The 12,916-nt window shown below is 37.1% G+C and overlaps 2 protein-coding genes across 4 annotated transcripts in view; both read right to left on the reverse strand.

Annotated features, from left to right (window-relative positions):
* LOC112047550 (thyroid adenoma-associated protein homolog) overlaps positions 1 to 12,916 on the reverse strand; it is a 39,120-nt gene that overhangs the window by 23,420 nt on the left and 2,784 nt on the right. For 2 of the 3 annotated variants that reach the window (XM_052886006.1, XM_052886005.1), the window contains exons 3-8: positions 3,507 to 3,681; positions 2,819 to 3,049; positions 2,025 to 2,280; positions 1,211 to 1,389; positions 574 to 806; positions 66 to 244 (exon numbers count right to left, since the gene is read on the reverse strand). In XM_052886006.1, coding sequence (XP_052741966.1) covers positions 66 to 244; positions 574 to 806; positions 1,211 to 1,389; positions 2,025 to 2,280; positions 2,819 to 3,049; positions 3,507 to 3,681 — 1,253 coding nt within the window. Of the gene's footprint in view, positions 1 to 65; positions 245 to 573; positions 807 to 1,210; positions 1,390 to 2,024; positions 2,281 to 2,818; positions 3,050 to 3,506; positions 3,682 to 4,171; positions 6,208 to 12,916 lie in introns of those variants that run through there. The other variant, XM_052886004.1, reaches the window with a different exon arrangement.
* Positions 6,399 to 12,851, reverse strand: LOC112047536 (fibrous sheath CABYR-binding protein). Its single transcript, XM_024084672.2, has 3 exons — positions 12,784 to 12,851; positions 9,612 to 11,344; positions 6,399 to 6,774 (listed from the first exon to the last, which is right to left on the reverse strand). Exons 1-3 carry the CDS (start codon positions 12,834 to 12,836, stop codon positions 6,635 to 6,637), a joined length of 1,926 nt encoding a protein of 641 aa, XP_023940440.2. The 5' UTR covers positions 12,837 to 12,851; the 3' UTR covers positions 6,399 to 6,634.

The following is a 12,916-nucleotide window of genomic DNA, read 5'->3' on the forward strand; positions in this document are numbered from 1 at the left end:
GGTAGAGTGGTAACTAACCACGGCCGAAGCCTCTCACCAGCCATTGTTGTTCTGTGATAACATACACTGGCCTGCACCGCCTGGTCGCCGAGCGCGGCCAGCAGCTCGTCGCCGAGGCGCGGCCAGGCCTGCAGCACCTGCGCGCCCGCCGCCCGCAGCACGCACGTCACGCCCACGTAGAAGCCCTTGCTGCGCGGCATGCGCGCCAGCGCCGCCACCAGCTCGCCTATCGCTGCCTCCACGGCTGCAAACACAATGTTATAAATGTACATATGCGCCTCGGTCAACAGTACATTATAATTATAAAGAACTAGGATTTGTATTTTTGTATGTAACAAATAAACTCAAAAACTACTGGATCGTTTTGAAAAATTCTTTCATCAACAGAAAGCTACATTATAAGAGAGAACAGGCTGTATGACATCCCTGTATACCCAAAGGAATAGGAACTAGGCGGGTGAAACTGCGATGTTCTCCTACACGTGCTGTCACACGAACGTGCGCCGCGCGTCTGCTCCAAGCCTGTGCACATCTGCAGCACTGTCCGCGTCACGACGAGACTGAACAACTCACCGTCCTCTGTCGGCCTTCTGGAGCAGTACGTGACGATGTGTGCCAACGCCTGCGCCGTGAGGTGCCGCACGCTGTCGGTGTGGTGGTCGAGGTGCGGCCACACGAACGGCAGCAGCGCGTCCAGGAGCAACCGCGCGGTGCGCGGCGGCACGTCGTGCGTCTGCTCCAAGCCTTTGCACATCTGCAGCACTGTCCGCGTCACGCCGAGACTGATTGTTGAATCGGCGGAGTTTCTGAAAATTCAAAGTTCAAAAGCAAAATTGTAATGAAAATGGTCCAATGATGATACACACTTGTGCTTGTCAATTGATTAGGAATGCGTCTGCCACCCGCTTTCCCCTCCCTCCCCCCTCCCCTTCCGTCCTTCCTTCCTCACCTTCCGCGGTAGAGGACTCCGTTTTGATACACTTTGATACACTTTGACAAGGTTTGATGGTCTGTCTCATGGTCATTTTACATGACTTTTACTAATGACTGTGTGCATATGATTTAAGTATGAAGTGCATATTAGATGAATGTTGGTTTATGTTCGTTTGAAGTAGGCAGGAAAGTTGTGTATGTAATGTGTGTGTGGCTTGTTATTCTTAACAAAAACATTAACGATACTGTGGTACTTATATAGATTGCCTGTACCCACCTCTCTCCAATATCAAGTATTTTGTCAGTAAGTAGCACGGCGGCGGGCGTACCAGAAACTGTCATACAGTGCAGCTTGGGCGCGGGTATCACGGTCGCAATCGCAGAGTACAGGCTAAGCTTTGCCGACTCGTTCTGTAGTATATCATGGAGATATCCGACTTTATCTGCATCTAATATCTGAAATATTGACACATCTATTAATTTTTAATAATGCTTATAAATTATAACAAAATATACCTGTTATTAAAATCTTTTTACCAAATTCCAGACTTCAAAGATATAACATGAGCTATATCTTTTCTACTGATTGGTTTGAAGGTAGTGCCAAGCCAAATAAGATCTTTTACAATTTTCATTTTATTTTTTGGCACCAGTTAGTTAGAAATCTATAAATATAATTTTGTCCTCATGCTGCAATTGTCTGCATGTTTGAGTGTCCAAGAGGTAGACAGGGCTCCAGAGAGAGGATGGCACAAATGTCTCAAAAACTGCCTTCTGTATTCTACCCTTGCTTCGACAATCAATTGTCGAAACTTTCTGCTTAAATTAATTCAATTAGTTTTTAGTTACTTATCTATTGAATTAAACAATAATTTAAATTAGTCAAAACCATTTTAACTAGTTACATACTTTATTATTCACACAGTGTGACATAATATAGTGACAATGTTGAACTTTGGGTTCTTTCAATTTTAGAAATCCCATTAATTGAGGAAGGCTATTATTTTACTCAACTCAACTCAACCTATGTTATATACCACTGAAAAAATTGCATGTTAATACAATTTATGCTAAAATACTAGAAAACTTACATCAATCCAAGAATCAGGCCAATTTTCCATCTCATGCATACTAACATACAGTATACCACATACTGATTTAGTATCCATAGGTGCATCAGCATCAAATATCAGACTATTCAGATGAGTTCTTATGCCTTTGAACATAGAGATCAATTTTGATGCATTGTCGTCCTTGACTCTTTGAATCAAATAAAGGAGAAGTCTTAACGTGGAATGTGCTAGGTTGAATATTGCATTCTTTTCAGTAGGCGATAAAACTGTTTTACTGAAAATTAAACATAAGTTGGTAAATACAATAATACAGATATAGCTAAGAAAATTCTGACTTATTTGCTAAATATATCAATTGTTATTATATGAAGAATTGCAGTGAAATTGAATATTGGTTGAATGAAAATGAAATTGGTTATTTATTAGTTATATTAAAAACTAGTTTTTCACCGTAGGCTTATAATGTATATGCCAACTAGACTAGTTTTCTTCAAGCCCCATTGCAACAAAGCAGGAAACAACCCCAAATAAGTTCAAAACTAGTCTTCTATAATAACTACAGCCATTGATAAATGATGTGTATTTTTATTGGCATTGGATAGTTTATTTATTTCAATATACTTAATGAAAATCACATTTATATAACTGTAATAGAAGTATACTTTGTTTATTATTGTAGGGTTTACCCATCAGTTTAAACAAATATTTTATAAATTTCATAAATTACCAACTTTATAAATAATGGTCAACTTGAACAGATTTATTGGATCAACTTTTGCAAATTCTCATTATAGATTTTTGTAGTAAATTACCTGGATTTACCACAAAATGACAGACAATCTGTAAGACACTCAGCTAATAGTATCTCTACATTCTTCACAGCATCTGCTCCCACTGGGAAGTTTTCTGTGCAACTACCCACTTTGCACACTAAATCCAAGTAACTTTTGAGTCCATAATGTTTTTTAGTTACAAGAGCCTCTAACTCCTTAGTGAGTATACCACAAAATTCAGACTGTACAAAGCTGTTTCTGGTTACATATCTGAAATTGAGAGATTTTATGACTAATTTTATAAAGCTGAACATTTGATTTCTTGAACCTCCTAATTTCAGAAGTTATTAAATAATTAAAATCTCTTTTAGAAGTGATAACTTCTTATGGGAGGGTATACCGGTGACATAACACATTACAGCTGAAGTTGACACATGCACTTATCAGATTAAAAGTTTCTATGTTGTTCCTGTCAAAATGTTCTTCACACAAAATAATTAGATTCAATAAATTAAAGCAATTAGTTTAAGTAATCACTTCCATTGTGTGTCCCTCGTGATTAGCAGTGAGTCAAATATGTGTTTATAAACTTGTGTTTATTAAGTCCAGTGTCAGGTAAGTGTCTCCACTAAGATACATAGGTAGGATAAGATATAGATATTGATCCATAACTTTTATTCTATACAGTATAAAAGTTATTTGCACGCTAATAAAAGAAAAAATATACCTTGAGATCATAGACTTAACTGGATGCTTCAAGTCAGCGTTCAAGTAGGCAATAACAAGAAAATGTACTATATCATGCACGCAGTTCTCTTTGACAGTACACAAAATCTGTTTCAATACTGCTAACTGGCCTTCAGCATTTGAAGTAATGAATTTCTTGCAAAGTTCATTGTCACCTGGAAATTGCAAGTGCTTATTAAGCTTAAGAGCATTTATCCTGTACATATGTTTCATTTCATATGTTATAGAAGACAATGTTAAAGTTATTCTACCTCAGTAGATTTGGCTATGGTTGTGCTAGTGAGTTGACACCTGTGGTGTTAACATGACAAATTTCATCCTATGGCACCGTAAATGCCACTAGGGACCAAAAACATGGGACTGGGACAAATATTTATTTTTTACTCAGTCGCATGTTGCCATGCACCACTGTGTGTGTATCCGAATCATTTGCATTCAGTTTGAACCTGTCCATGGCATGCACCTCGCAACTTATCAACACCGTCTCAATCTGCATTGGGCCAGCGTGGTGGACTATTAACCCCTCTTATTGTGAAAGGAGACTCGTGCTCAACAGTGAGCCGAATATATTTGCTTGTCTCGTTTCATAAATGTGCCCTACCATATCCAATTCTCAGCTTATCAGTTAAGGACATGGTTACTTACTTTCATAATTTTCTGGTAGAATTACTTCATCAAAAGCAATGCCGCCTTTTGTGGCCTTGTTATCGCCACCGCTAATTCTAAGCACATTGGAATTCATTGTCGAAAACCTCAAAAGTAGTATATTTATTATAACCTATTCTCATTGGATCTATTAGCCACTTGACTGTTATTTGAAAGTATTGGACCTATTCCATAGGGTATGTGAGAAATAGTGAAAATACTAAAATTACGTTGTAATTTAGTAAAGTTAAACGTTTTATTTTACTACATTTAGTTAATAATAAATAATTCAAATTTCAGTTTCAATATTTTCATTTCAAACAATTTTAAATCAAACATATGCACTTGACGTTGACACTTGACAGTCTTGACAGTGACATTTTACAGTTGACACTTGTATGTTTTTTTTTTATAATGCTTTGCGGTACACTTACATTCAGCTAGTCATCTTAAAACTTTTGCTAAGGTCCACCGAGAAAATCGAATCAATCACCTATAACACTTTTGTTCAACCTTCATTTCACTTGTATATTGAATAAAATGCATATGGAGAATGGTTAACAGTGAATCACTTTTTTTTCAGGTAGTGTTGTTCTAAAGTTTATGGCAAAATAATGAATCTTTGAATTAATTAACGTATCGAAATAATTCTTTCACGAGTATTTTTTTGTTTTGAACGGAGAATACAGAAAGCTAACATTTAAGAATAGTGAACATTATCCATTGTCACAAGCAAAAAACTTAAAATGATTGGGTATGGTAACCTAAACAGTTAATTTTAGTAGTAGCAACATTATCAACAATTCAGTAAAAAAAATAAATCAAATGGTTACTTCTTTAATAAAGTTTCTATAGCAAGTAAATTTAAAAAGAAATCTAAAAAATCACAAACTTCTTCAGTCAGTCTCTAATAATTCAAAATTGCATACCACAGCTTTTTAATTTAAAAATAAAAACTTTTAATTTTGTTTTTCGAATATTCGCTATTTTGTTCTATATGTATATACATTCAGAAATTCATTCGTCACAGAGTTCTTTGAAGTATTTTCTGTGATAATTTATAGAGATAGATAGATAGAGATTATAGAGATATCTTGACTACAAGTTCAAATTTTAATAAATTTGAAAATTAGGTACCTATTTTCATTGTTTAATTATAATGTATCCACACCTGTACGACTATTCTCTAACGATGTTTTGTATAACTCGCAAATGCGAGCTTCGAATTCACGGCTATCTTTCTCATTCTATAGTATCGTGTTAAACAGAGAGAGATAGAGGTAAATTCGAAACTCGCACTTGCGAGTTATAAAAATATATTTACAGAATAGCCTAGCTGAACATAAAAAAAAAATCAGTTGTATAGTATGTTACAACAAACATTTTGGTACTAATTTTACATTGTGGTGAAAGTGTCAGGGTTAAGGTTTACATATTACTTAGTTGTTTAGTTTAGCCTCGTTTATTTAATTTTGAGCGATAGCCATCTGTTCTTCAGTATGAAGTACGTTATGAGTCTGCCTTACAAGGTTGCTAGGCATTTTAACTAAAAAATAAACTCAAATTAATTATAATTGCACTGGATCAGCTCAGTCCGCTGTGCCTCAAATCAATTTCACTGCGACCGTTGGCGTTAGGGACAAAATAATATGATCTACCTATGTCATAGACAAAAACTGGCCAAGTGCGTGTAGGGCCTCGCGCAGTGTAGGGTTCCGTAGATTAAGTTACCACTTTAATCCCAAAAATTTTTTTTTCCATTTTTATTTTTTCCTCTTTAAAGACGTACCTAATTAATATGCATATCCTTACCAAATCTCGTCTTTCTAGTTTTAAGAATAATATCAGTTCTAACTCTGAGTTATCGTACTGACAACTTTATCTTTTTAATTAACAACGGAATTAGTATGCAATTTTCGATTTCCGATTACGTTTTTTAAGTTAGTTGATTATTACTCTTTAAGTGGAGATAGTTGAAAGGATGGAGAGTGAAATAGACTATTAGGATGGGGTACCTTTAGGGGTAGGGTAGGGTAGGGGCAGAGTGGGAATATGGAAGGGTAGGTAAAAAGCGTACATTAGTCAAAGCGAAGCTTGATCGGGTCCGCTAATCATTAATAACAGTATTAAATTAACCCGTTTTCGTTTACAGCCACCACACGCTTCGTGTTCAAGCGGACTTTAAGTATGGTCTATAACTACCTACCTATTAATAAAAAAAATAAACAACGTTTACAAAAGTTTTCTTTATTTTTCCCAGTGTATTTTATTTTATTTACATTATCTATTCCTTAAAATAAATAAATTATAATTACTAGATTGGTGTTAACTCGGTCAGAGCTTTTCGTAATAAAATAAAATTTTTTGTAACACTAAATTTACAGCTCTAAAAGTGGTTGTTTCTAGGTCTGTCAATTTAAATATTACTACAATACCGAGTTGACACCAGTATCACACTAGGACTTATTCAGTCTTGTCGGCAACCGATGGGGTTTTTAGTTCTTCTGCTTTTATTTGTTCCTCTAGGACCTCCTTCTCTTCCGGGGGGATGTCTTGTAGATTTTCCTCCACTTTGTCTTCTACCCGGCTGTCGTCAGTACTGCCTGTCCACAAAAATATTTTTTCAATTAAATAAAATTTATTTATTTTATTAATAATTGTACCGTTACCGTTCGAATTTGGGAATAAAATATAGCCTGTATCAGCCGCTATATAGTGTAGCTTCCCAACAGTGAAAGATCTTTTCAGTAGTTTCGGATCCTATTCAACGCAAAGAAACTTATAAACGAACAAACAATCAAGATTTTCCTCTTTATTATATTCGTATAGAAGAAATTAGTATCAAAAAATCTTTGGTTAATAAATGATAATCTTAATATGGTACATAAATAGATAAATAACATACATAGACTGTATATAAGTGGGTATACATAACTTCGACTGGACGCGATCTTTGGGGGTAAATCATCAAAATTGAGAATTAAAACAAAAGTAATTTTAAAGTATTATGAGTAGATAAAAACAATTAATATTAGGTATACAAAAGCCGTGATAGCTCAGTGGATATGACCTCTGCCTACGATTCGGAGGGTGTGGGTGGTTCTTGCACCTCTTTTCAGTTGTGTGCATTTTAAAGAAATTAAATATCACGTGTATCAATCGGTGAAGGAAAACATCGTGAGGAAACCTGACTACCAGAGTATTTTCTTAATTGTCTGCGTGTGTGAAATCTGCCAATCCGCAATGGGCCAGCGTGGTGAACTATTGGCCTTACCCCTCTCATTCTGTGAGGAGACTCGAGCTCAGCAGTGAGTCGAATATGGGTTGATAATGATGATGATGATGATCCAAAAATGTTTCTATGAGTAACAGGGGGTAGGCGCTGCCTCTATGACTCTATCTATAGTCGGATGCAACATTTTTGTCGTCTTTGAACATCGTGCGATAAGCTGTAATACAAGATTTTAGGTGTCTTCGAATACCCAGGGGCGTGGCAACAGGGCATCACCTCGTACTTTATGTAGCTTATTTTGGTGATGTCTTAAACATTGCGTCCGACTATACTAGTAAATGAACATTTCATAAGCTTTCGTGAGAGTAGACCTACTTAACCTTGTGTTATTGACGCACAGTTAATGTTAGCAACGTAGAACTTAATGTTAGATTATCAAAAACAAGTTATTTATAAACAGCAACACATATAGCACGTTCACAGGTTACTCATCTAAGTAGGTATACTAAAACAAATATGCGTGTGTATTGCTCAGAATACAGAAAAGTGTATTGTATACTTGTTACTTGTACATATGTTTACTGTGGTAGTGTGCAGAATTTTCTCACTAAAATTATGCTATTAATTACATTTAAATTCTCTGGCCTATTATTAGAGCCTTTCAACGTGGCAATACTGCCAGCCTTCTGGGCACTTTACCAATGAACATCGATTCAGACGAATCGACGTACGCCTTTAATTAAAGAGATATAATTTAAATTTATTAAATTTCCTTTTTTATTTTTATCTTTATTAATATAATGTAGGTACCTTTAGATAATTAATATATAATAGCCGTTATAAATTATTGTAAAATTATATTGAATTAATTAGGTACACTGTGCAAACTAATTTTGCAAAAATTAAAATTCGATCAACGTAGAATATTGGTATAAAATAACTTTCCTTTGTGAACTATGTTTTATTTTTTTCATTTAATATGTTTGAAAGATTATTAAATTAATGATTCAACTTCACTTGTACCTACTTAAAAACAGAGCTCTGTAAAAATCTTTGTGAAACAGATAAATTAAACTTTACATTTTATAGATTCGTATTCTAAAATAACACAGCTGTGAATAATGATTAAACACATAAATTAATTACACACAAAAACTACTCTGCAACACAACACATAAAGCCTTCTTTTGATACACATCGCTACCTGAATATTGGCGCCTAGAGTGTTTATAGCGCTATTAACCGCGGTGGATACAGATGTGGTGGTACCGTTTATCAAGGCGCCGATCGTACCCACCAGACCGTTTATGAATGTCCCCCACGCTGTCACTATTGGATATAAATAAAAATATACATAGGAAGTAAAGGTAAATTCACACTTATGTATGCGGTTGCGACATTGAAAATAGCTAACGCTGATTATTATAGACTGATGATCCAATTAACTTATTGAGTAACTGCGAATTTTGAAGGTTAAAATTTATCTATTTTAGATTAAATACTTTTGTTGCAGTCGATCTCAATTATTATCACAAATTTTGATATTTTTATTATTCCTTCTTAAAAGGGGAATGACCACCGGCCCATACAATGCCCAGGGAACCCAGGTATACCCCCGTATAAAAGTATATGGAGATGATAATATATAATTAAGGATTTGGTTAAATAATTATAACCAAATCCTTAGTTAAATAATTAATAAAATATGTTCTTTGATGAAAAGTGCAATTTTTATATCACTCTTCTAGGGCAAATTGTTCGTCGGTGTACCAAAGTGGCGAAGTAACATTTGAACTGTATTATTTTTTTTTGTATTATTTTTTTTCTGTTACCAACAAGCTTAACAAACAAGAAAACGAACAACCAAATCAATCGTAAGTCTTCAAAAATATCGGAAAACTTAAGTTGTATGGTCAACGTTCTTAGCTGTCCTTTGTAGACAAATTAAAAATGAATTAAAAATGTTGTAAAACGTTGTAGCAAACTTTTTTTGATAAAGTAATGATTTCATTATTAAAGTAGAATTATCAAGATTTTTTAGATATAGGTAAACTGTAAGTTGGTTAGGGGAGGTCTGGACCGGGGTCTGGTCTATTACCCTTTGCTACAAAAATTTTACTTTAACTAATTGCTTTAACAGCCATTCTTACTTGTTTTTAATTAATTTAAAGCTATAGGACAAATGTTTAAATATAAAAATTAACTAACCTTGATTAGCCACATTATTATTGGGTCGGTATCCGCCATGACCCTTGGGGTCGACGACCTCCTCTTTTTTTTCCTCTTCTTTTATTGGTTCTTCCCTGGGTGTCTCTGGATTGGGCGTGCCCTGTATTCTCTGCACTGCGTCCTGTATTCCTTTTATTATGGGGTTGTTTTGTACCAGTTGTTGAATCGGACCAGGTTGGACGGGAGCAGGGTTAGCTTGGGTAGGTTGTTGTTGCGGCTGGTCGTTGACCGGCGCCGGTACTGCGTTGCTTCCTTGAACAGGTGCTTCTGGTTTGATGGCCGAAGCACTCTCGGGCGTCGTCGCTGGTGGTGGTGGCACAGCTGCCGGTGCTGCCGGTTGAGGGTTAGCAGGCTGCTGAGCTTGTGGCGTTTGTGGCGTTATGAACGATACAAAGTTTTGATATGCTTGCTGGAACGGGTTGTTGTTGGTCGGTTGTTGTTGAGGCGGGTTCGGTTGCTGGTTTTGCGGCTGATTGTTTTGACCGGGATTAACAATATTATTCCAAGTAGTTTGAACTGATTGGAGAATGGCTTGAGGGCTCCACGGGGCCGGGGTAGCCGGGGCCGCGGGAACGGGGTCAGCTTGCGCGTTGGCAGGAGGGTCCTGTGGCTTCTCTGGAGTGGCAGCCGGCGGTTGAGCGACGGTGTTCGTTCCCTGGAAGATGCTCGGTATTCCTTGGATAAAGTTTACGACCGGGTTGGGCGGCGCTTGAGCTTGTCCGTTAGGATTATTATTGTTTCCAAAGGTATTCGTAATAGATGACGTTAAAGTTTGGAAAATACCGCCGATTGAATTTTGAAGATTCGTTAAGTATTGATTCCATGGTAAGAAAGGGGGGGAGGCGGGGGGCGCTGGGTTTGCTGGTGCGGGCTGTGCTGGGGGATGTTCAGCTGGTTTCGCCGGTTCTGAAGCTGCAGCGGCGACTTCCGGTTCTGCTTTTAAATCAGCCTTGAGCGCTATAGCCTTTTCAGCCTCGTCTTCCTCTTTGATTATCGAGTACACTTCGACGCCCTCCGCCAAAGTGCCGACGCCGAGCTGGAAGCTGTTGTCTAAAAATTTAAGATGCGCCTGAATGACTTCCGCTTTAGGGTTGACCGCACTCTCGTCAGACGCGGCGGGTACCGGCAAATAGCTCCGTATGGTTGCGTTGAGCTTTTCAAACTGCCCGGCGAAAGTATCCTTCAAATTTTTAATATTCTGTTGAATCAGTGGCAGGTCTTCGTCGGCCTGTAGGAATGTTTTGAAACTGTCGGAGACATGTTTGAGGCCCTCGTTGAAAACTTCTTCCGTCTGTTGAAGCGAGTGTCTGATCGCGACGACGACTTTGTCGTTGTCGCTTTGATTGTCCGGGTTCTGCGTTTCGTGCTCCTGCCTCTGCGGCGGACCGGGGTTCCTCAAATCGACTTCGATCCTTTTCACGACAACGTTCACGTCGTCGGGAGGTATGTAGTCGTTTGAGTTTTCATCTATTACTGGTTCCTCGATGACTTTGACGGGAATATCTGCAGCTTTTCCGATGACGACGTTGATGTCGTCGTCGAGGTCGACGTTGTCGAGATCTTGTGGGATGGAGGCGGCGCGCGCGTGGTGCGCGCACACGCACAGCGCGAGCAAGAACGCGTGGGCCCTCATGGTCAGCGCGGAACTGCGGCGGGCGGCGGGCGGCCTCCCTTTATAGCCGGCATAACGGTGCGGCTCTCGAGACGCGCCGCTAAATGTTTTCGACATTATTTGTGTTTTTCACTATAGTTCTAACGCGACCGCGTCCTTTTCTTTTCTCTAAATTGTTACTAAAAGCAATTTTATTTATTCGTTCTATCGTCGAAAGCTTTAATCACAAACGTGTCATAAAAGATTAATTAATTATTTTGAGAAAGAAACGAATGTCTTAGCATTCCATGGATACTCTGAGCGGAACAGGGACTATCACGTATAAAACAACTGCGCGATATATAGTTCTAAGTCTTATTGATCCAGGTTGTCCTTTAATTAACTACTAAATATTATTTTTGATTATATTTGAGGAAAATCCTCGTATGAATTCAATCACAAGGTTGAATGACATATAAAATAATATAATAATGTTATTGTATTAATTTCATCGTCATCATCGGAAAAACACAAGGCTAACTTCGTTGAAAAACCGACAGACAAAATAAAATATTGGACCGAGAGCCTGCGATAGCCAGATATACCTCATTTTGAAAAGCTGAAAGTTTGTCAGGCTGTGCTCCTACCATTGGTAAAGTAGCTACCAATTAATATCCTACCTATAGGGTAGTTGACTCATATCAAATTTAATATAAGCAATATTAATTTCGTATAGTACAAGTACAAGGTCCGAAATATATTAATTAATAAAAAGTTAAGGATTTCTTAAAAAAACTCAATTTAAAAATCATGTATATTTCAAATTATTGTTAACTAATATTATTGTCAAAAGCTCCGTTTGGTAAAGGATTTATTAACGTGACGTCATGAGGATAGTTAAAATATAGACTATCATGCCCATACAGACAGCGTTTTGGCAGCAATCACGTCTCAAAAAATATTATAAATGCTTTTAATTATCTGAATGATAATGAATAATTTAAGACCATTTAAAAAAAAACTTTTTTATATTTTCTGCGGAATTTTATGACGAATTGTGTGTTCGCCAGATTCATAGATTCATGGCAATATTTTGCTCAAAACCTATATAAAATGAGCTCTGGCAATTGCAGACTCTTTTTTTAACAGCATTCAGTGTAATAAGTGCGTGCAATTTAAAAAAAAACATTGCGACTTATACGAGTAAAATCAGTTGTCCAAGAGTACCTTGTAGGCTAATTCATTAAGCTTGACATATATCACTTAAAAAACGAAATTAAGATTCTATATAACAAATGTCATACGGTAGGTACCTATGACAATCCTCAGTGGATATCATACAGCAGGTAGATGATATTTCCCAGTTGATTTGATGTATATTATAATAGGTTGTTAATAACGACCAAATTAAGGAAAAGGCCTGCAGAATGCCCAAATGGTAGAGACGTTTGTTGAAAAGCAAAACAAAATACTAAATATCTCATTCTTTCAAGATAGTTTAGCTACTTTCTTCAAGTGTTTTCTTTCGCTTATGCAATAGAGTAAATAGAATTTGCGTACACAAAGCAGTTACTCGTCGCATTCGAGGTCAGGTGTCGCTCGAAAGTGTTCATGTATTCATCTCGAGCCGGCTACAACAGTACGGTCATTCATCTAGACGGTGCACGCAGCGCATGCACAACACAATGTCTAT

The sequence above is a fragment of the Bicyclus anynana genome, chromosome 16 (genome assembly GCF_947172395.1).
Source record: "Bicyclus anynana chromosome 16, ilBicAnyn1.1, whole genome shotgun sequence".
Taxonomy (NCBI): Eukaryota; Metazoa; Arthropoda; class Insecta; order Lepidoptera; family Nymphalidae; genus Bicyclus; species Bicyclus anynana.

Coding starts and splice junctions, on each gene's coding strand:
- LOC112047536 (XM_024084672.2), bottom strand. CDS start 12,836: ATGAACACTTTCGAGCGACACCTGACCTCGAATGCGACGAGTAACTGC. Junction 11,345..12,783: donor GCGACGAGTAACTGCTTTGT/GTACGCAAATTC, acceptor GAAAACATTTAG/CGGCGCGTCTCGAGAGCCGC. Junction 6,775..9,611: donor TAATAATGTGGCTAATCAAG/GTTAGTTAATTT, acceptor TTTTGTGGACAG/GCAGTACTGACGACAGCCGG.